This window comes from Brugia malayi (genome assembly GCF_000002995.4).
Source record: "Brugia malayi strain FR3 genome assembly, contig: Bm_v4_Chr3_scaffold_001, whole genome shotgun sequence".
Classification (NCBI taxonomy): domain Eukaryota; kingdom Metazoa; phylum Nematoda; class Chromadorea; order Rhabditida; family Onchocercidae; genus Brugia; species Brugia malayi.
Genome location: NW_025062477.1, coordinates 543,464 through 566,086, shown reverse-complemented (window position 1 = coordinate 566,086; position 22,623 = coordinate 543,464). Strand labels below are relative to the sequence as shown.

The 22,623-nt window shown below is 27.4% G+C and overlaps 2 protein-coding genes and 1 non-coding gene across 3 annotated transcripts; 1 reads left to right on the top strand and 2 right to left on the bottom strand.

Annotated features, from left to right (window-relative positions):
- Positions 1 to 1,134: 1,134 nt before the first annotated feature.
- On the top strand, positions 1,135 to 2,730 carry Bm16945 (Uncharacterized protein; the record flags this gene model as incomplete). The annotated part of the gene is made up of 6 exons (XM_043079588.1): positions 1,135 to 1,254; positions 1,384 to 1,805; positions 1,938 to 2,122; positions 2,230 to 2,307; positions 2,424 to 2,621; positions 2,717 to 2,730. The coding sequence occupies 6 exons, from the start codon at positions 1,135 to 1,137 to the stop codon at positions 2,728 to 2,730; spliced, it is 1,017 nt and encodes a 338-aa protein (XP_042935522.1).
- Positions 1,918 to 2,024, bottom strand: Bma-mir-5863. The gene has a single exon (XR_006228143.1). It is a non-coding gene; the product is annotated as a pre-microRNA Bma-mir-5863 (primary transcript).
- A 6,001-nt stretch (positions 2,731 to 8,731) lies between the features above and the next one.
- On the bottom strand, positions 8,732 to 14,281 carry Bma-men-1.1 (NAD-dependent malic enzyme, mitochondrial precursor, putative; the record flags this gene model as incomplete). The annotated part of the gene is made up of 13 exons (XM_043079587.1): positions 8,732 to 8,899; positions 9,170 to 9,289; positions 9,429 to 9,599; positions 10,046 to 10,222; positions 10,393 to 10,578; positions 10,947 to 11,044; positions 11,294 to 11,403; positions 11,609 to 11,712; positions 12,107 to 12,268; positions 12,646 to 12,727; positions 13,072 to 13,196; positions 13,552 to 13,710; positions 14,165 to 14,281. 13 exons carry the CDS (start codon positions 14,279 to 14,281, stop codon positions 8,732 to 8,734), a joined length of 1,779 nt encoding a protein of 592 aa, XP_042935521.1.
- Positions 14,282 to 22,623: the final 8,342 nt, after the last annotated feature.

The following is a 22,623-nucleotide window of genomic DNA, read 5'->3' as shown; positions in this document are numbered from 1 at the left end:
AATAGTTTGGTATTAATGCCTTTTGCATGCATAAGGGAAATATACGTGACTTTGCTTGCTGATCTTTAACTTGCGAATAACAGTGTAATTAGAATATTTATAATAATATTCACAAATTAATCAAATTATCAACAAAATGAATATTAATTTGCGTAAACAAAGATTTCGATTTTAGACATTAAAAAATACAGAAAGCACATCTGTAACAAAACATTTTTATTTGTGATAAAATTATTCAATAAAATAAAATATTAGTACATAAGTATAGCCATGAGATAATATTATAACCAAAGCTATAGACCTACTTACCATAATAGAATATATAAATCAATTTCAGACGATAAAACAAAGTCTTTGTGGCAAACTGAAGAATAAGCAACTAAAGAAATACAATCATTCTGAAATATACAAATAAACGAACAAAAAATTATACCAATTAAAGAAAAAAATCAATAATTTAAAATCAAAAATATTTTAACACATAGCAAAACATTTGAATTTGAGTAATTTCTTGAAAGGAACATCAATGCGCCAACATAACCCAATGTCCAACTATCTGGGAAATGATTTCACCATAACTGCAAGATCTCTTAATAATTGCTAAAACATAACCAAGATCTTGATCAATAATGGGATATTTTACAGCTTCAGTATTATAATCTATCCACCAATTCAACCAATGAAAAGAGATTCCAGAAGTGCAAATGCTGTACTGTCGAGGTTTTTTCCTTGACTTTCTATGATCCATCATATATATAATATATAGCTGACAAGTTGATATAACATTACAGAGCTGTGCAGCGCTGGTTACTTCTTCTTTTCCTTCCTTTATAGTATTGCGAGTAAAGTAATCTACTTGTCATCTTTCCCTGCCCTCTCCCTCGTCCCCTAATCTATTTGTAATGTTTTTATTTTAGAATTAAATTCTTTTTTCTTTTTTTTTTTTTTTTTTTTGAGGGGGATTTTTAAGTGGACAAATTCAGTAGGGATGATTGTTAGGAGAATACGAGTGGATAAATTTTACTCATTGCTTTCCTATTGTAATCTTAGAAAATTCATTTTAATAAACTCAATATTTAAAATGATTTATCAATTCGTTGGCTATATATATATATATGTAGTTTTTCAGCAATTATGGATGCTAAGATGTATGGCCCAAATCTACCAACATTGGTAGATTTGAAGAATCACTTGCGCGATGAACCGCTGTACCTCCGAGCGCTGGAGGATTATTTACGGAAAGCGGCGAGCATGGTATGTTTATTTTTTTATTTTTAATCTCGTTTATTTCCAATCTCGAATGTAATTTACTGATGGTAGATGTTTAATTTATTTATTGAACTTGTTGTTAGTTGCATTAACCATGATTTTTTTTTTTTTTAGATTAATGACTTGAGGGCGAGGTTGGAAGAAAATGGGCTCGAAGAGCGTGAGGATGAGGCCTTCGAGGTCCCAAGGGCGGATTTAACGCGTCGCCCAACTCCACCACCACCCCAGGAGGAGCTAGAAGTGTTCCGAGAGCTCCTGGAGCACGAGCAAGAAATGGAGCGACTACGCCAGAATGAAGAAATGCTCGTGCTCGACCTCCTCGAACGAGAACAAGAAGCCGAGCTGCAGCAGGAAATATGGGATGATGAACCAGAACCGGCACTGGTTCACGATGAAAGCAGCTTAGAGGAGGTTGCAGTGGCGGAGTGCTGGCCGGTACCACAGGAATGGAATGAGGAAATGCTAGATGTGGTACCAACAGCGTCAGTAGAGGTCCCAAGGCGCAGACAAGTGGAACGAATTCGAGAAATAGTACTGTAAGTCTCATTTTTAACGAAGAAATAGCAAAGAATGATGAACAATTTAATACACTGGTAAATGAGCATGTTGGATAAAAATTAAAGTCGTAGCAGCTAGCATTTTAAAAGTCTTGAATAAATATATTTCAGGCGTTCTCGAACAATACGCGTTCCAGTCATGGAAGAAGAAGACTGTGACGCAGTACAGTCTGGCCCGGCACCCTTCCAACCGCCGGTAGTGGAAGGTTTACCGCCTCAATACCGGCAGCTATTAGTGGCGCCGGAGATCGATCCGTACACAGTAATTCGAAATGCTGACGGATCGACTACAATTGGTAAATTTAAATTCGCTTTATTGCTGTACAGTTAAAAATTTTATTTTAAATTTATTGTCCTATATGAGCAGTTTGAATGCGTTTGGATATTATTATGATATTTTCAGAGTGCGGTATGTGCCCGAAGGAATTTGGGACCTTGAAAGGATGGCGAATCCATGCTGCCAAAATGCACAGGCAGAATGGTGAGTTTCACTTCATTTCTAGCAGTTTTCGAAACCATTTTTTTGAAAGTTCATTTGTGAGTGGTAACTTTACCAGCAAAGTAAAATATACTTCTTATTAAAGTATATTATTTCAGGCTTTTGCCAGAAGTGCGGCCATTTCATTGATATGCCGCATGTGAGCTCCGATGAAGAAATAACAGCCACGATGGAGCTTCACGCCTTGGAATGGTGTCCCAAGGCCACAAAGACCGTTATAAATGAAAGGGCTGTTAAGCGAAGAAGGCTCGAGCTAGCTGGTAGAAGCGATGAGGCCCAGCACTATTACATCCCAAGTAAGTGAAAGTTTTGCTTTTCAAACAATGTTATCAGAAGTATTAATTAAGTATTAATTTATTTGTTCTCAGTTAATCTTCGCACTTTGTTTCAGGTGCGCAAGTGTGACACAATTTCTACCAGTGAAGCAGTGTCCTGTGCAGAGCCATCCTTGTCCAACCTGCGCCCGCTGAAATCTCATCTTTACGCAAGTATTTTTATTTTTCTTTCAACTAGTGGACTAATCCTGGATTTTTTTTATTTTTTGGGTTACTGATTTTGAAATTGTTGATGTTTTCTCTTCTTTTTTTCTTTTTTTTTTTGAGGTTTTTTAATTCATTTTTTGATTTTTGATATTTTTTGTAGTTATTAACTTTTGAAGTTTATTGTTTATATTACTAATTATTAGCTTTAAATGACTAATTTCTAAGTTCTAATCCAATCTTGAAATTTTTTCTTCTTGAATTTTTTGAAGTTTCATTTATTATTTATTGGTGAAAAATTTTCTCGACTTTATTCCCAATTATTTGGTGGAATCACTCCTTTCTTAAAGAATTCGTTATCTTATAGGACATAATCGTAAATAACATGGTTTGGGATTGGATTCTTAGGATTAGTCTTTTTAGTAATATTACTTGTTTTTGTTTCTATAATTTTGTGTTTTCTAATTTTGTTTTGGTCCTTAACGCGTTTTCAAAAAAAAACAAAAAAAACAAAAAAAAAAAAAAAAAAAAAACAAAAAAACAAAAAACAAAAAAATAAAAAAATAAGAAAAGAAAAAAAAATTAAAAAACAAAAAATGTAAAAAAGAAAAAAAAATAAAAAAAAATAAAAAAATGGAAAAATAAAAAAAAATTAAAAAATTAAAAAACAAAAAAAAAACCAAAAAAAACAAAAAATAAATATTAAAAATAATGATTTTGTTTGTGTTTCTCTTTTTATGTTTCTATTAATTAGTTTATTTGTTTGTAATATTTATTTTTTATCTTTTTTCTTGCTAATTTTTTCTTTTTTCATGTTTTTTTTTTTTTTTTCCTTCTTATTGATTTGAAAAAATTTTGCATTTTTTGGATTTATTTGAATGGTCTGATTTGCAATGGACGGTTCTTATTTTTTGCGGACTAAATTTCGGAACTTTTTAAAAACTATTTTAATTATTTATTCATAAATAATTGAAATAATTTTCAATTATTTATTCTTTTTTTCTATCACTGAATTTACGTTGTTGTTATTATTTATGATTTTACTACTATGTTTCTTGTTTCTTTTTAACATTTTAGTTACAATTTGTTATTTATAGTTACTAGTTGGTATTTTAATAAGTTTTTTTTTTTTCTTTTGTAGTTGCTTCTAATCCAATTTAATTGTTACCATTTTTTATAGATTCTTGTTTATATATTAATCACTTTATATTTGTAATTAATGTGTTTAAAATATTGGTAACTTAGATTTATATATTTAGATTTACAAATAATTTATAACTTTTTAGGGTTTGTTTTTACATGTGATATGGATTCATTAATTTATGAACTTCAATTTATGTGGTTACATTTCAACCTCGATTCGTTATAGGTATGTGAAATTCTAGCTGTGTTTGTTTTTAGGCATAGTATCTTTAATATCTCTAGAATTTTAAATAATGTTTTATATTTTGGTCTTTGTAGCTACAGTTCAAATACTTTTGTAATTACTAGTTGGTATTTTAGCAGAATTTTTCTGGTTATGACTATTTCCTAATCCAATTTAATTAATGCTATTTTTACAAAATTTTTTTTAATCCTTTTATAATTTACTCTTTAATAATTGAAGATTTAAATTATTAGCAAGTTGAATTATGATATTATTAGGATTGTAGATGATTTGTAAATTGTTAGTTCTTTTCATATTTAATACTGATTCTATTACTTCTCAATTTCACTTTGTATGATTGTACTATAAGTTTGCTTTTAGAAATAATTTTCTTTTTAATTTTAACTAATGCTTTATACTTATTTCTGGGTGTTATATCCTATAAAGTTAGTGTTATGAATTTTAATTATGATTCACATTGATTGCTTAATTATTTTACTCTAGGATAGGAACGGATTGAAATTTTTTTGTTATTTTAATATTTAATGATTTGAAATCCCACAATCAGTCAATGTATTTTTATTTCAAATAGATGTGTATATTTTCAATTTATATTAATACATTTGTTTTGGGTGACAGATTATATTAGTGGTGACATTTTGTTTTGTTATATTTTCTTTTTTTTTTTCTTCATTTTTCTTTATATTTTTCATTCGTATACTTATCATGTTTGATCAACTGGTTATTTTATTTTAACATTGATGGTTATTGGAGAATTTAGTCTAAATAGGAATTGGAGTTTTGTTTAATGTATGTTCAGCGCTGTTGTGTCCTTGTATTTATGCATATTGTCTGTTTTGTTTATTTGTTTATTATTGCAGTTTTTTTTTTTTTTTTTTTTTTTTGTAGCTATAATTATTTATTATGGCATCGTAATTTTTAATTTAAAAAATTGTTTTTTTTTAGGCATTTCTTGTTTTTAATTTATCTCTTCCTATGAATTTTCAGAAATTGGCAATTATAGTTGTTGTTTTTTCTTTCTTTAACCTATGTTATTTGAGAGAAACTATAATTTCGAGTAGGAAATGCTATTAGTTCAATTTTTTAACAATTTATATGTTTATGTTTTGCTGCTTGTATTTGTTGTATTGACATTTGGCTTATTTTTTCTCTTTCATTTTTTTTTTCCTTTTCTTTCTTTAACTTATTTTCTTAAATTTATCTTTGGAAATGATTCAATTATTTATGATTTTTGGAAAAAATTTCATTTCTCATTTTTTTTCTAAAGTTATTATGGCAGCTTTAACTCAGATTAATTTCTTGGCTTGTTGTTTCTTTGCTTGTTATTTCTTGTTTTGTTATAGTAATGAGAATTGAATTTGTTAATTCTTGTATTAACTGATTGTGAAAGTTTATATAAGCTTTGTCTTGCATATAAACTTTGTTTTACTTATTTTTTTACTTATTTACTAATTATTCCATTGTTATTTCTAATATTGCATACCTTATTTTTAATTTAATTCGTCTATTTTGTATGCTTTTTCTTAATATGACTTACTTTGTTTGCATGCTGCTTTTATTTATTTTGTTAAATATTCTTTGTTGTTGTTAATACTGCATGCCTTTTTGAATCAAACACATATCATTTTGCATGCCTTTGGTTATTTACTAATTATTCCACTGTTATTACCGGTATTTCATGTCTTAAATTGCATGCTTTTCACCTTATTTGACTAACTTACTTTATTATGCATGTGCTTTGACTTGTTTCACTAACTGTTCCATTGTTATTTCTAACATTGCATGCTTTTTTTAAATTTAACTCATTTCATTTTGCATGCTGTTTTGCTTACTTTATTAATTATTCTATTGTTATTATTCACATTGCATGCTTTTTATTAAATTTGACTTGTTTTTTTTTGCATGTTTCTTGATCTCTTTAATTAATTATTTCATTCTTATTACTAATACTGCATGTTTTCACCTTATATAATTTACTTGGTTCTGCTTGCTGTTTCACTTACTTTAGTAGTTATTTTATTATTATTAAGAACATTGCATATCTTTTTTTGAGTTACCTTATTTATTTATTTTTTTGAATTGCATGCGTGTTGCATGAATTGCGTCCTTATATTTATTACGGCACTGCATGACTTACTAATCACTGCATTATTATTACTGACATTGCATTTTCTTTTTATTTCAACCAATTTTACTTTACATACTTTTTCACCCACTTATTCACTTTTCCATTTCATTACTTATACTTCATTTTTTCATTTTAACGCACTTTATTATTATTTATTTTATTTTCCTTTTTTTTTTTTCTGTTCTTTATTTGCTTTTCTTATTAATCTTACTTATTTTATAGTCTTTTTAATAAATTTCACTCATTTTTCTATACTTTGTTGACACTTCATGTTTCACTGATTTTGCTAAACAGTTGTTATTACTGAATTCCTTAGTATTACTTAGTTTATACTTATTTTTCTATTGTTATTACTGAATTCCTTAGTATTACTTACTTTATACTTATTTTTCTATTGTTATTACTGAATTCCTTAGTATTACTTACTTTATACTTATTTTTCTATTGTTATTACTGAATTCCTTAGTATTACTTAGTTTATACTTATTTTTCTATTGTTATTACTAAAATTGTACAACCTTCTTTTTTTCCTTTGATTTACTTAAGCATGCACCTTGGCTTTATTAATTATTTCACCATTATTACTTATTGCATGCTTTTTTCAAATTTACTTTACTTTATTTTTCATTCTTTTTGTTCGTTCATTGATTATTCTATTGCTGTTGCTAACATTGTATGCTTTTCTTACTTGTTATTATTTACTTACACGGCCTTTTGAACTTTAACCTGCTTTATTTTTCATGTTTTTCTACTCACTATGCGCATTTTTTTTTAATTATATTTTATTAATTCAGCTTATCTTGCATGCTTTTTTCGTCAATTTTAATCATTTCTATGCTGTTATTACTGATATTGCATGCCTTTTTCCTTATTATTTACTTATTTTGCATGCTTTTTCGTTTTTTTATTTTTACTGCTAACATTGCATGGATGCTTTCTTAATTTGTCTTACATTATTCCATTCTAAAACTTGCACACTTCGCATGCCATTTGTTCGCTTTGCTTTTTTGCATACTTTTTTGCTGTTTTCATTTTTCTTCATTTCATTCTTTTCTTGCTTTTTGTTAGCTATAGTTCTTGCATGTTTTCACAGAATTTTTCCTATTTTGCTTTTCCAGTTCAGTTAATCTATTTTAAAATTACATTTTATTTTGGCTCTGCTCTTCTTGATATCAATTGACACTCCTTTTTATCTTTCTTTTTGTTCTTATTTGAAAACTGCATGTTTATTACTTTTTGTTGTTCCAGAAAAGAAGCAATCGTATTGTTTTTAATTTTTGTAGGTTTACATTTCGGTTCTTTCTACTTTTTGCTAAAGCCTAAACATGTTGCACATTACTTCAATGGTGCAAAAAAATGGAAATGGTTTATTGCTGTTTAATTTCGGTATTTTGTTTTGGAAAGAAACAGTTCAATGAGATAAAAAAATCAGAAATATGGTCGAATGGTGGTGAATATATTTCAACTTTCAACTAATCTTATTCGTAAGTTTTGTTTTGTTTATTTTTGTTTCTAAATGCATAACAATTATTTTCATGTTTCTTTTTGAACTGCCACTTTTGTCCAATGGTCTTTTCCTTGATATATGTTATAAAAGTTATTAGCAGCACAAAGTATAAAAAAACTGTAAAAATTATTTCCAAGATGGAAAAGCAAAATTAGCTTCCTTTGTTGATGATTAGCATCGCTGCTTTGAAAACTACAGATTATCAAAACATCGTTTTTTTTTTTGTAAAAAAAAGAAAAATATAAAATATAATTTTTTTTTTTTTGGAACTTGAAAAAACGAAAATTTTTAACAATAATAATTTAACAACTGAGCATTTGAAATTGTTGGAAAATGATAATTAATGATTCCATCCCATTGAGTTCAATAGATTTTTTCAATTAATATGCATGATTTAGGACATTATGACTTTTCTAACTTCTATTAAAATTAACTTTCTTTAATATAAGTCGTTGTTTACTTGTTTACTTCATTCAATTTCTATTTACTTCACTTCCTGCTTGTATGAAATATCTTGCATAATGCAATCAAATTTTAGTAATATATAACACTCTATGAAATTTTAGACATTGAAAATGAAAATGAACAGATCAGTAGTTAGGCCCACCAATCTGTACAAATGTTTCTGCTCAAAATACTTTTTTTTTGCTCGAAATAAATGCAATTGATTGGAATTCTACGAGCAAATGGAAAATTAATGGCTGTTTCATAATAAGTGAATCATTAGGTAAGTTGCAGTAGAACAGTAGAAAAAAGTATCCAACTAATGTCCAATGATTATTTAAGAATATAAGATAGTTCCAAATTAAGAAAAAAAAAAAGCTTATAACAAATTTTCAGTATATTAAACAACTGATATTAGCATCGATGGAATTTAAAATTGAATGGATAGAGAAAATTTTTAATCAACTATTGTTCTCTTTAGCTGGTAAAACAGGAATGCTTTTTATGGTGTCCTCAACTGGCCAATTGTACTGTTTATAGATCAGTTCATCGTAATTTACGGAATAAATCTGTGATCGAATGTATTGCTCCATATTTTCCGGTTGCGGATACAGACCAGCTATTCCATGCTAAAAATTGGAAAGTGTTAGTTTTCATGGAATTTATTAAACATTTAAGATGTATGCATAATCTAATGAGGGATTTTTAAAAGTTAGTGACTCAAAGTTTTAATTTGTAAGATATGTATAAGTGATATTATTTTATTTAATGAAGTTTTGCTCGGTAAGTAATATCAACAAATATGTAAATTATAATATAGGAAATGAAAAAATAATAATCGAACTTTCATTTATTGCATAAAAATATTTGTTAAAAAAAATTTAGAAGGTCACAGAAACCTTATAGCTATATTTTCCAATCTCCAAAGCTATAGCAACTGAAATCTCTCGAATCTTGCAAAGACTCGGGTAAATACAACCAAAACTTATATCTTCTTCGGTTACGCTGGACGCAACTTCCTAAAAATTTAATTAAGAATTTCCGATGAAACCAAACAATTGTATTGGGAGAAAGATGGATGGATTGTATATTATATCATAAAACAGAAAGCAATTTCGATATCGTTCCCACCCCATATTTCGAATATATAAAAGCAACCCTAGCAGCGATCAAAAATATTTCTTCGTCGATATGTCGCACTTCAAATAATACAACACCCAAACCAATTCCCGGGAAAATATACGAATTATTGCCTTGCCCTGGCTTGTAACATTTCCCATCGTAATTAACATCCGGAAATGGACTACCGCTTGCAAATAATGCTTTTCCCTGAAAAAAAAAGCTTTGTTATTTCGAAAATAAAAAATTTCTAGATTTTACATTCAAATTTAATTCTTAAATCGATGTTATTATAATAAGTAATATTTTTTAATTCTATTAATAAACGTAAGTAAACGATTAATTTACTATCAACATATTAATGATATTTGAAAATATTATTCGGAACATTTTTGCAGGAAATCACGACTGATGAAATTTTAAGTAGCCATCAAATCACAGCAATCAAATTTCACATTTACCATTAAAAGCTGATTGTGGTAAGATAGTGTTAAAGTTGTTCGATATGTAAATGAATGGGTAAAAAACACTGTTCAATTTTGCAAATGAATTAGCAGTAGAAAATTTTGTTGAAGTTATTTTTAATAATACTTGAAAAAAAAACATTGATCTTAAGCAATGTCTTTAATATGATTTCAAAAATGAAAATGCTTTACTTTAGTGTATTGGATTGCTTCTTCAGCAGTACATTCAGATTTGCTCGTTGGATTTGACAATGCAAAAATAATAGGTCGTTCGTTTATTTCAACCATTTTTCGTATTATTTGTTCAGAAAATGCACCATGAACGGTTGATACACCGATAATACCGGTTGGTCGTACTTTCTCGATGATCTAAAATTTCTTAGCAAACTGTTAAAAATCATAGCATTAATCAAAAAAAGGTAAATATATTTATTTTTCTTGCATAATTTGATTATTCCATTACTATGCGTTTGTATTTGTCGAAAACAACAAATACAATCAAATTTAAACTTTCATTGCAATCAGTTAAGTAAGCTAACCTCGAGCAAATCTTTCATATGCGCCATTTCTTTGGCATATTTTTGATGCTCTGACTTTACTACTGGACTGTTTACAGTAATTAATCCTTTGCTATTGATAAGAAATATGCGCTTGCATGCATCCTTTTCTGATGTACCTTCGCGCTGCATCTGCAGCACGCACATATCGGCGGTACCTGTTGCTGCCTGAAGGTAAATTCGAATCAAATTTAGCTTTTCAAGCTGTCATCTACCCTCCAATACTGCTTGACTGTTCTACGCTTTACTTAAATTTGTGCTAGTTTTATTCTAAATAACTCTTTTGCTAGAATAAAGCAATCTATCTTTTCGCACATCAGAAAATATTTTACAATATTTTGAAAGTGTCATGTATCTTTAAATTAATATTTTAATATTCATTGATGATAATATTCCGGAAAAGTTTCAAATGAATATTTTTGTATGCCCGAAATAAGTTGGATTTAGTATGAAAATAAATTTGCACTGAAGATTACAAATTTAATTAATTTAACAATAGTTCAGCAAAAAAAAAAAAAAAAAAGAAAAAACTTTACCGCCCCAGCTCCCAAAAATAGTAATATTTGGTCGCTCATTTTTCTTTGCAAAATATTTCCGCATGACAACAAGCCAGCAACAACAATTGATGCAGTTCCTGAAAAAAAAAAAAGAAAGAAATGAAAGAAGTTGGAATGATAAGTAAATCTGATGTATCCATCTATTCTCTGCAATTTACTTTTACGTTTTATTATTTATAGAATGCGTTGAATAGAAATGAATAAAATTTTTAAGCAAAATTTATGAAATAAATCTAAATTTGTGAATAATTTTTTTTGAGAGCTATTTTGGAGTTTAAACATTGACAAAATACTTAGAATAATTTTATATTTCTAGCACATTTCACCTTGAATGTCATCGTTGAATGTCGCATACTCATTTCTATATTTTGCTAATAAACGTCCTGCATTTGTATTTGCAAAATCCTCAAATTGTATTAGTGTTTTTTGACCAAATCTAAAAAATTCATAAATTTAAATTTTCATTCTTAAATTTTACAATAAAATATTTCGACTTCAAATATTTGGATAATGCAGTTCTCACTTCTGATAACAATTAAAATTGAAATATCCATTGTAATACTATTTAATATGTAATCATTCAATTATCACTAGTGATAGTAATAATCTTATGGAATAATTTTTAAAATAATTTAATTCACCTCTTTACACATGCTTTCATAAAATTATCAATCAGTAAATCATACTGAGCACCGCGTACTCGTTTCTGTCTTAATCCAGTATAAAACGGATCTTTTAGCAATTCCTAAAATTAATGATATCTTCTATAGGTCTATCAAAAAATTGTATTAATTTTTTTTTCCTACTAATATTATATACTTTTGAATACTATATAATAACTTTTAATTATAAATAAATTGCAAAACAAAGATTAATTTGTTAATTAATTTATTAAATTGTAAATTTCTTTTTCAAAAGATTAATTTGCTTTTGATTCACTAAATTTTCAACAATTTTAACTATTTATTTTATTTATCTTATTGAATGAACCTATTTTTTAATTTCAACAAGAGTTTAAATTTTTTGAAGCAAATTTTGTTTATTTTATTTATCTCATTGAATGAAACTATTTTTTAATTTCAACAAAAGTTTAAATTTGAAGCAAATTTTCTTGAAAAAATGAAAAGAGTAAAACTTATTTCAGAATCTGTTCCACAATCGAGAACAATTGGCAGACACCATTTAGGTTGAACACCACCAAATGCTACATACAATGATAGTTTACCAATTGGTATACCCATACCATATGCGCCCAAATCACCCAAACCAAGAATACGTTCACCATCGGTGACAACAATAGCCTTTAATTAATTTATTCATGAAATTTTTACAAATTAGCAAATTCATTTTTTTACTTAAGAATTTCTCGAAAATTTATTTTTCCCTTCTGGCAGCTTATCACTTCTACCTTTCTCATTCTTTTCTTCTCAAATTTTTGAAATTCATATTATCTATGCAAGTCTTTTAAGTTTTTTCCAGGTGTAACGGAGAACTTTTTAACACTGATTATTTTTTCACAAAAATTCATAAAAATTGTCTTTGAAATTAGGTTACTTAATACCTAAATACGGGTATCTTATCTATCATGATGATCATTATCATAAATGTCCGGGTTACACGTATATGAGAAAGTCTTCATCATCATTCATGAAAATAATAAAAAGTATTTAAACCTTACCCTGACATCATGTTCTGGCCAGTTACTTAATATTTGATAGATTTTACTGATGCTATTATCATTTATTGTTATATAAATACCTCTGAAATACAATATGTCTAACAATAAAGCATTTTTAGTAAATTGCTAATTTCAAATTTACAAAAAAAAAAAAAAAAAAAAAAAAATTGAAAAAGAGCTTAAGAAGTATTCTTAAGGGTAGGTCATCGATTAATTTCATTAAATTTTAAAGGTCATCGATTAATTCCACTAAATTTTAAACCAACGAAAATTAAATAAAGAATTTTCTTTTAGAAGGAATGTTAAATTTGTAAAAGATAAAAAACTAATCAGGTATTAGTAAATAAAAAAAAACTACTATATTTTTCTTAAAAATTATAACAAAAACAGAAACGATTAATAATTCTCCTTAAAAATTTTCCTTACTTTGGTCGTCGAAAAATATGGCCAAATTTTTGGCAAGCTAAGCCAACGGTTGGAGTATAAATGATTGGTAGTAGCTCTTGAACATGTTCAATAACAACACGATAATAAAGTTTCTCGTTTTGATCCTTGAAATTCATCTTTTCTCGAGATAAATTTCAAAGCAAAAAATAAAACTCAAATAGAAAAAAAAAAGGAACTGGCCAATAGGAGTAGTTAAAACAGTTGTATTAAGTAAAAAGTAATTTTTGAGTAATACTGAAAATGAAAAATCTAAGATAAAGACTGATGTGTTAAAATTACTTTGAAATATGTTTGAGAAATTTAATCATTTTTTAAACTATACCATAAACAGTAAGAGTAATTGTTTGTGGAATTCCTAAGAATTCTTTTTTAAACTTGTAAAGTTGCAATTTTTTCATTTATTTACAAAATAGTATATTGAAAATCAAAATTTACTATTTGAATTTATTTACTTAATACCTGAAGATTATCTAAAATAATATATTTTTTAAGGTTGTCATTTTCCTCTCGTAATTGACAAATCACTCGATAAACTTGCAACTCTTCGGTTTCAAATGCTGCTGGCAAAAGACCGTGAATTCCCAAATGTTGTCGCTCACTTAGACTAAATGCCATTCCCTAAAAACATTTTTTCTATTTATTATATTGAAAAATTAAAACAAAAAAAAAAAAAGCAGTCATTTTCAATTATTACTTAAACCTCAATTAAGTAATAAATGAGTAAAACGATAAGAAGAAAAGTAATAGTTCTTTTATAAGTATAAAGTAGTAATTCTATTGTTTATAATTTACAGTTAATTCTAAATAAATCCTTTATGTAAATTCATGATATTCATTTAGAATTATCTTATAAAATGTTATCTACCGGAATGCATTTCGTTTGTTTTTCCTTTTAAAATAATTAAACTAACAAGCAGAAATATTTGACATTACTATTTTCTATGATAATAAAATAAAATAAAATAATATTAGCTACTACATGTTCACATCCACTTTATAAAATGACTTTTTTTTTTTTTTTTTAAATTTTATTAACAAATATGTACATTAAATAATAATATATAAGTATTACCTTATTATATCGAGGTACTCTCAGTAAATCAGCACCGCGGTATGCTGGAAATGCTATCTCATGACGATAAAGTTGCTTCACTTCCGGTAAATCTTCTAATATCGAATTATTCGCCATTTCTTGTTTCACTATAAGATGAAATAATATCAGTATTTTCAAAAAAAATTGTTTAAATAAAAGCAAAATTTGCATATGACACATTTATTACATTTTTTTTAGCATTTCGAAAAGATATATTCTGTGTATAATTACATAAATTTAAAAAAGTAATTCAATAAGAGAAATTGTTTTCAGAAAGCACTTATTTGTCATTTAGGTAACAGATGAAAAAATTTAATTTATTGTTTTATTTTTAAGTAAATATTTGACTATTGCGAGAATTAGAGATAAACATCTGAGTCGTCGTAGGATGTATAACTGTAAATAAATTGGTAGTATATTTCATTTCAATTTAATTTATTTTTTTTTTTCTTGTGCTTTAATCTTTTCAGTTTCTTAAATATGAAAAAAAAAAAAAAAAAAAAATGAAATGAAAAACATCTGATTGTAAGATTGTGTATGAGACTAGTGGATCAAACTTCAAAATTACATTGTTAAATCAGATAGATAGTTTCAAATATAAAAAATATCTTTTACGATCAAGAAACAAATTTAGGGAGCAAAAAAAAATATTTTTATAATTCTTAACTAATTATTCATCAGATTAAAGTAATCAAATGATTTTATTCTGTCCATTTTAATCAAAAAAAAAAAAAAGCATAAAGTTAAAATTTGTCAGAAAGATGAATAAATCCTAAGTGATATCAACAAATTTAAAATCAATTCAAATGAAATGAATTTATTAAATTTAAGAAGAAATAATCAAAAGACTCCTTATCTGATTATCATTTTTCCTATTTTTATATATTCTTAAACTATCGTTTCCTTCTTTTTTTATCTAAAAGACATCAATTGCGCTACTTTGTTAAGCATTCAATCCTTATCTGATCACGAAATGATAACTGATAACAGACTAAATATACTACGACGCTGTTTCCTCAAATTGCAACGATGCAAGAAATATTTGGAAAAAATGTGACATTGTGAATGAAATTTTCCAAATGACAAATTGATTTGATAGATGATAAATTGATTTGATGTTATTATAATCGGTTAATTTTAAAATAAATTACTCATCTAAAATGAAAGAATAGATTTACAAATTTAAAAATAATAAGTTGAGTCGTTTTTTGATTAAATTTGTCTCAATTTTAGTTTCAATTTCCGCTCGGAGATTTTATTTATTTATTTACTTTTTTTTTTCTCTTTTTTGGAGTTTTCTGTAATCATTTATTTCGATATAAAAGAAAAAAGAATTATTTACAAATGTTCGTTGCTAATTTTGCTTTCTTCGTTCTTTTCTACGAATTAAACTGAAGTGCTATAATTGCTAATTGATCAGTTAAGCATAGAACGAAAATTTAAAAAAAAAAAAAAAAAAAGAAAAAAGGAAAACAAGAATTATAGTTATAAAAAATACATACAAAATATTTACGTTAATAATTTTAATTAGCAGCAAGAAAGACGGAATGATTTGATAATAAACATTATAAGTTGTTTGTTGCATGATAGCTAGATGTAATCGTACGATCACGTGAGCACACGTCACGGAATGATTTGATAATAAACATTATAAGTTGTTTGTTGCATGATAGCTAGATGTAATCGTACGATCACGTGAGCACACGTCACGGAATGATTTGATAATAAACATTATAAGTTGTTTGTTGCATGATAGCTAGATGTAATCGTACGATCACGTGAGCACACGTCACGGAATGATTTGATAATAAACATTATAAGTTGTTTGTTGCATGATAGCTAGATGTAATCGTACGATCACGTGAGCACACGTCACGGAATGATTTGATAATAAACATTATAAGTTGTTTGTTGCATGATAGCTAGATGTAATTGTACGATCACGTGAGCACACGTCACGGAATGATTTGATAATAAACATTATAAGTTGTTTGTTGCATGATAGCTAGATGTAATTGTACGATCACGTGAGCACACGTCACGGAATGATTTGATAATAAACATTATAAGTTGTTTGTTGCATGATAGCTAGATGTAATCGTACGATCACGTTGAGCACACGTCAAGAATGTTAAGTTTGCTTAGTTCCTTACTTCATATTCTTCTATTCATCCTATATTTCCACAAATGCAATACACGTTTTCCTGAACTTATTTTCACGTGTTTTTCTCTTTCACAATGCGTAAATAATTTTTATCCGACAATCAATCAATCAATCAATCAATTCACTGTAATGCTTAATTTTATATTTTTATTACTTTCCAATTCCATTTCTAACATTTTAGAATTACTGTAGAACTAATTAATTATTTTCGTAATTATCACTGAAACACATATTAATTAGAAAAGTTAGAGAAGAAATTGTTAATGAATTGCAATATGAAATGAAAAAAAAAAGAGCGAATTGCTCTAATATACCGCGCGGCTTTAAACTTTTCTATAAAATATATTTAAAAAGAGCAATGACTTTTGGGAAATTTCAAATTGAAACGATTTAAAATACATTTCCATGTATGTGTGTCTGTGTCTGCGTATGTATGTGTGTGTGTCTGTGAGCATATGGTTATTCAATTTTCAGCGTTATCAAATATTACTAACTGTCAACTGCTGTGACATTTTTTTTTTTTTTATTTGATCCCAAAAAAAAAACTAATAAAAAATTCAATCTAATGCTAGCAGACTTATTTTTGTCATTTATTTTGAATAAATCATTGTAATTGGAAATTGATGCAATGTTAACATTTGAAAAATATTTCAATGAGAAACTATTTGACATTGAACGTATCAAATTATTCAAATATCAATTATCTCATTATCATTCAACTTTGAACTTAATTTTATCACAAATTTTATCATTTATTCATATTCTTTAATTTCATTTCTTTATTTATATACGTTTAATGTACAAAGTGTAATTTTTAAATCAAAAATTTAATATTCATTGTCATATTATAACTTTTGCATTTATCGCAGCGTAGAAATGGTAACAATTGAGAGATATTGAAAATATGACATACTTTACAACTTACTTTCTAAACTAAATCTTAAATAAGCCATTACTGTTAACCCAATGAATATTGACCAATTTGAGGTAGCAATGATAGCTTCTCAAACAAAAGTTATTTAATTAGCTGTAACTTACCTATGTGTACCTGCCGAGTGTTAAGCTATCACTGGTGATAATAATGGAAAATAATTGGACGTATAAATATTGAAATAAACCTCCAAAACATTAATTTCAATATAAAATCAAACGATATTTAGGTTGTTTTCTCTATTATATGATTGTATTTGTAAACATGAAAGGACAGACACCTGTTGAATGTACTCAAAATTCCACAACATTTATATATTGTAAGAATAGAGTTGGTAATCTTTAGTCCAGTACGATAATTGAACAAAAGACATTAAAAAAAAATGTCATTATCGCTGGACAGTTCGGACAGTTTTTGTAGATAATTTTAATTGCAACTTATAAATTTTACCAAGGTACCCAGAAATGTTAAATAAAAATTTGTCCGTCTGCTTATCAAATTTTTGATAGATTAGAAATTAAATTAAGATTGCAAATAAGGGTATATTTTTTTTTTTAAATTTTTAAAATTGAATTAAAGTTTAAAATGAGAGCATAAAAAATAAGCATTTTTGATCTACAATGTCGGTATTAATTATTAACATCTCTAAACATAGAGGAAGTAGATAAGGTCATCCTGAATGACCCATTCCTATAATTTTATTCAAGATTTAGATCAATCAATTCAAGTTCTCTTAATTCATGCCAATCTCATATATTTATATGATTCCTTCAAGTCATGGAATGATTCTTAGTAAATTGCTTAATTGTCGATGTGTTCTGTCAAAGGCGCACTTTTCCAATTTAACTTTTATAAACAACAAAAAGTCAGAATTGAGTGCGACAACACATAAAAAGAGTAGCAAACAAATAAATAAACAATGCAAAAGAAGGAAGAAATGAAATGGAGAGATTCATTCGACTACGAAAGAATTTCAAATTGTTAAACCTTTGGCAATTTCGAATTGAAAAAGTAGGCATCGAAATAAAAACTTCACAGATGAAAAGTATAAAAAATCTAAATGTCATATTTTCTTGTGCTGTTAAATTACTAAAACTTAATTAACAATTGATAATTGTAATAAATGTCCACCTCTTTGAAATCTAAACATAAAAACTTTAAAGCTTATTATTAGCAAAAAAAAAAAATAATCAAAAAGACATAATTAAAATTCAATAAAAGCAACCACTACGCCGTTTAAATTCTATGCCAAAGAACTGCGACAGGAAAAGGAATATTGTCTGTAAGCTGAACTAAACCAAACTGTGACACTTCCGCCTTACATCGACCTACAATCGATACATTCAGCCATCTTTCCATTAGCAAACCAACCCAACAAAGAACTTGCATATACAATGTGAGTGGAAACTTTTGAAATGAATGTCAAAGAGGAAGTGGAGACAGTCCAAAGATCAAAGACAATAAGCAATCAATAATTGCAATTGACTGAAAGACAATTCGTAAATTTATCGCTGTGGAAGAAAGCAATTGCAATAAGCGCCCACTATGAATTTCAAAAGCGCCCATCCTGCTAATGCGTGCAGACATGTCGCGGAGTCTTTTCTCTCTCCCGGTGGCATTGCAGTAATTTTTCCTCCTTTTACACGTAAGCGCTCCTCTGTAATTCAAATTATTAACAATATGCGACAAAACCGCCCACCCAAATGTGCGCAACAAGCAGCCATCACAATGACTAATACTTCCAATCTTCGATAACTCAGACAATACCGCCCACTCAATTATGTATGTGCAAATCCATTCCTTCTTGCTTTGCTATATTTGGGAGACGGATTAGCAGCAGGGAAAGCAGGGAAGCTTTTAGCATTTATAGGGCGCAAATAAACTAATAATATATCTGTTTGAAATAGATCGAATTCAATTCTTAATTTTAGGTCATTTGATCTCCATCCATCCAATTCAGTATAAACTCGGAAGTCAAACAATTTTTTGATTTACACCAATTTCAAGAAATGATGTATGAAAAGGCAAATACCAAAAAATTGATCAAATAGCTATTAAACTTACTGGGATTTTGTGTCTGTGAAAATATTGGTTATTGATTTACTAGTGAAATGATTTATGACCTAAATTAATTTTAAGCTTTATATTATTATACTGTCATATCGCTAATCATTTAATTTAATACTGTTTAACGGGTAGCTATTTAAATTATTTCATCTTCGAACTTTTCAGTTTTAAAATCCTTTCAGTAATTGTAAATTATAAAATTTGACCATTCATTTCAAAAATTTCAAAGTGTTTAACTAAGATAGTTTTTTTTTTTTTTTCTTTCAATAAAAGAATGTATGCATTCACAGAAGAACGATCGAAATTTTGTATGTAAAAGTTAGATCGCAAATTTAAACTGCCAAGAATTAGAACGACAACTGATTTGATCGCAAATTTCAAATATTTGTAAAGACTGAATTTTCTAGTTTTAAATAATGAGCAATGCTAGATTTATTTCCTAAAATTTTATTCTGATCATGGTTGATATTTTAGGAATTATTTTGAAGGTAATTTAGTTTTTTCCAATTTCATAATTGCATTTAATTAAAAGAAAATTATAACGAACACATGCTGCATTCTCAGTAGTAGAATTTTGTGATGTATTTATTTTGTTTGATCCTTTTGAAATTTGATTCTCAGACAGAAATTTACAACTGCAAATTATTCAGTGCTTTGTTGTCACTCAACCCAACCCATCTCTACCCGATCTTTCCTTGCTACCTCCCAACCCATCTCTACCCGATCTTTCCTTGCTACCTCCCAACCCATCTCTACCCGATCTCTTCGTGCTACCTTCCAATCCATTTCTATCCGATCTTTCCTTGCTACCTCCCAACCCATCTCTACCCGATCTTTCCTTGTTACCTCCCAACCCATCTCTACCCGATCTTTCCTTGTTACCTCCCAACCCATCTCCACCCGATCTTCCCCTGCTACACCTCAACTACCCGTCTGCGTCATCACCGGTTCATCTGTTATCTGTCTTCCATAGTTAATTTCTCCATTTCCGGTTGAATTTATCGGCTATACGACAGAGACATATTTCATGTTTTGCTTAATATTGTCATTCCATCGTTTTAAATCATAAAAACGGAAGTTTTTTGTTGAATTATTTGAAACATTTTTTATTTCTAAAATGACAATTAAGGAAAAAGTCGTTTAGGTTTTTCTTTTTTTTTTTGAATCTTTGATTTTCCCAAAACTTTTCCATTTGTCCATTTTTTGTGTCTTTTGCAAATATTTCCATCACAATTGTCTGAAATGAAAACATTTCCTCACATTTGAATTGGTGGTGGTTATCGATTTGTACCCATTTGATAGCACTTAAGGGGACAATATTTTTTGATAAAAGTAATATCACAGATTTGTCATCTTTCTTTCTTATCTCTGAAGAAATGATAAGAATTAGAAAATAATATTTGACAAATGCCACTTAATTAGTTTTTAATTCTGTATGGGAAGGATTACATGTCGAAAAAAAGAAGAAAAAAACAGTGTAATATTCCTTAAGTATTCCGTTTGATCAAATAGTTGAATTTAAATGAATTTAATTCTAAATTTAAATAAAATAAATGTTAAAAAAAAATTTAATTTCTGTACATTATGTATGTTTAAATAAATTTAACTTTAATTCTGCACATTAAATAAATTTAATTCTGTATGGGAGGGAGTAAAGTTATGGAAGTGATTAGATAGATTAGATTTTTAGATTTTCAAATATTTTCCCAAACAGTAACGAATTTATTTAGTATAGAAGAAATAATGCAAGAATGACAGTGAACTAATTATCTTCCAACGTTCATTCTTCTTATCGATTTCAGTTTTTTTTTTCTTTATCAAATGAAACTTAGAATATATTCGAGAAAATTTTCAAAAAAAGAAAAAAAAAAGAAAATCTTTATCATCATTGAATAAAATTTTTGGTAAGCAAAAAAGGATGCGAAATTGGTGAAAGTAATTAATCAATAAATTAGGTAATGATAATGATTCAACAGGGCAATTGATCTTTTTCTTTTCTGTTCTCTTTCATCCGTAATATTTTACAATTCTAACTTTAAGTTTGTTTGTTTATTTAAGAATATGCTAGTTAAAGTTAAGTTAAAGTTTGTCTTACCATATTTCACATTATTTCAATAATTGAAATTAAAGTAAAACCTATTTATTGTTTACTATTTATTGTTTACTCTTATTAGAAAGAATCTTTGCCAACTTTTCTGTTTGTTTTCTTGCCAAAAGAGAGATCGATAATTAGGAAATGGATATGAAAATGTGAAATAATTATTTCTTTGTTCTATTTTATGTCCTTGTTCACTTGCTGGTTTGCTGTTCATTAATAGGGAAGAGCTGTAGATGTACAGTGTTATCAACTGATTGGATTATCACTTCTGATTTCTGTTCTCATATAAAATGATTACTGAATAGTTAATTTTGGAGTTATCTGATATGATAAGAAGCATATGCGAGTGATAATGATAATCAACTGATTGGATTATCACTTCTGATTTCTGTTCTCATATAAAATGATTACTGAATAGTTAATTTTAGAGTTATCTGATATGATAAGAAGCATATGCGAGTGATAATGATAATCAACTGAATAGTTAATTTTAGAGTTATCTGATATGATAAGAAGCATATGCGAGTGATAATGATAATCAACAATGATTCCTTTCTTATTTTGGCAAATTTTCAGCTATAATTCACATATAAATTTGCATGCAATTATGTTTTTTCTTCTTTACCTACATTTTTGATTATATTATTTCTATCTGATAACAAACATTTCTGATGCATTGTCCTTTCTCTCTTTCTCTTTCCCTTTCTCTCTCTCTCTCTCTCTCTCTCTTTCTTGCTCCCTCTCTTTCTGTCATGTTTAGAGATAAATTAAAGCATTTTTATTTCTTTAATATTTGTTTTTGTATTGAAAGCTGTTAAGAGATTATTCAAATGAAATGGAATCGTTAACTTTTTAAGTATTGAAAATTAAAAAAAAAAAAAAGGACATTAAGAAATAATTGTCAAAGAAGAAATTAAAAAGAAGAAAAACAAAGAAGTTTAATTTTAAAAGTAATTTCCTTACTGTAATTCAACATTTTTCTTTCTTTATTTTACTGTTGAATTGTTATTCTCAACTATAATCCACAATAATGCAAATAAAAATAAATTATTTTCTAAAAATAATTAAAGTTAATTTGTCACTTTTTCTCTTAAAATTAATAATCTAGCATGATCATTGCTCATTTATTGCTAATTTATTTTTGGTGCTTAATTTGCCTATCATAAAATTAGCTGCTT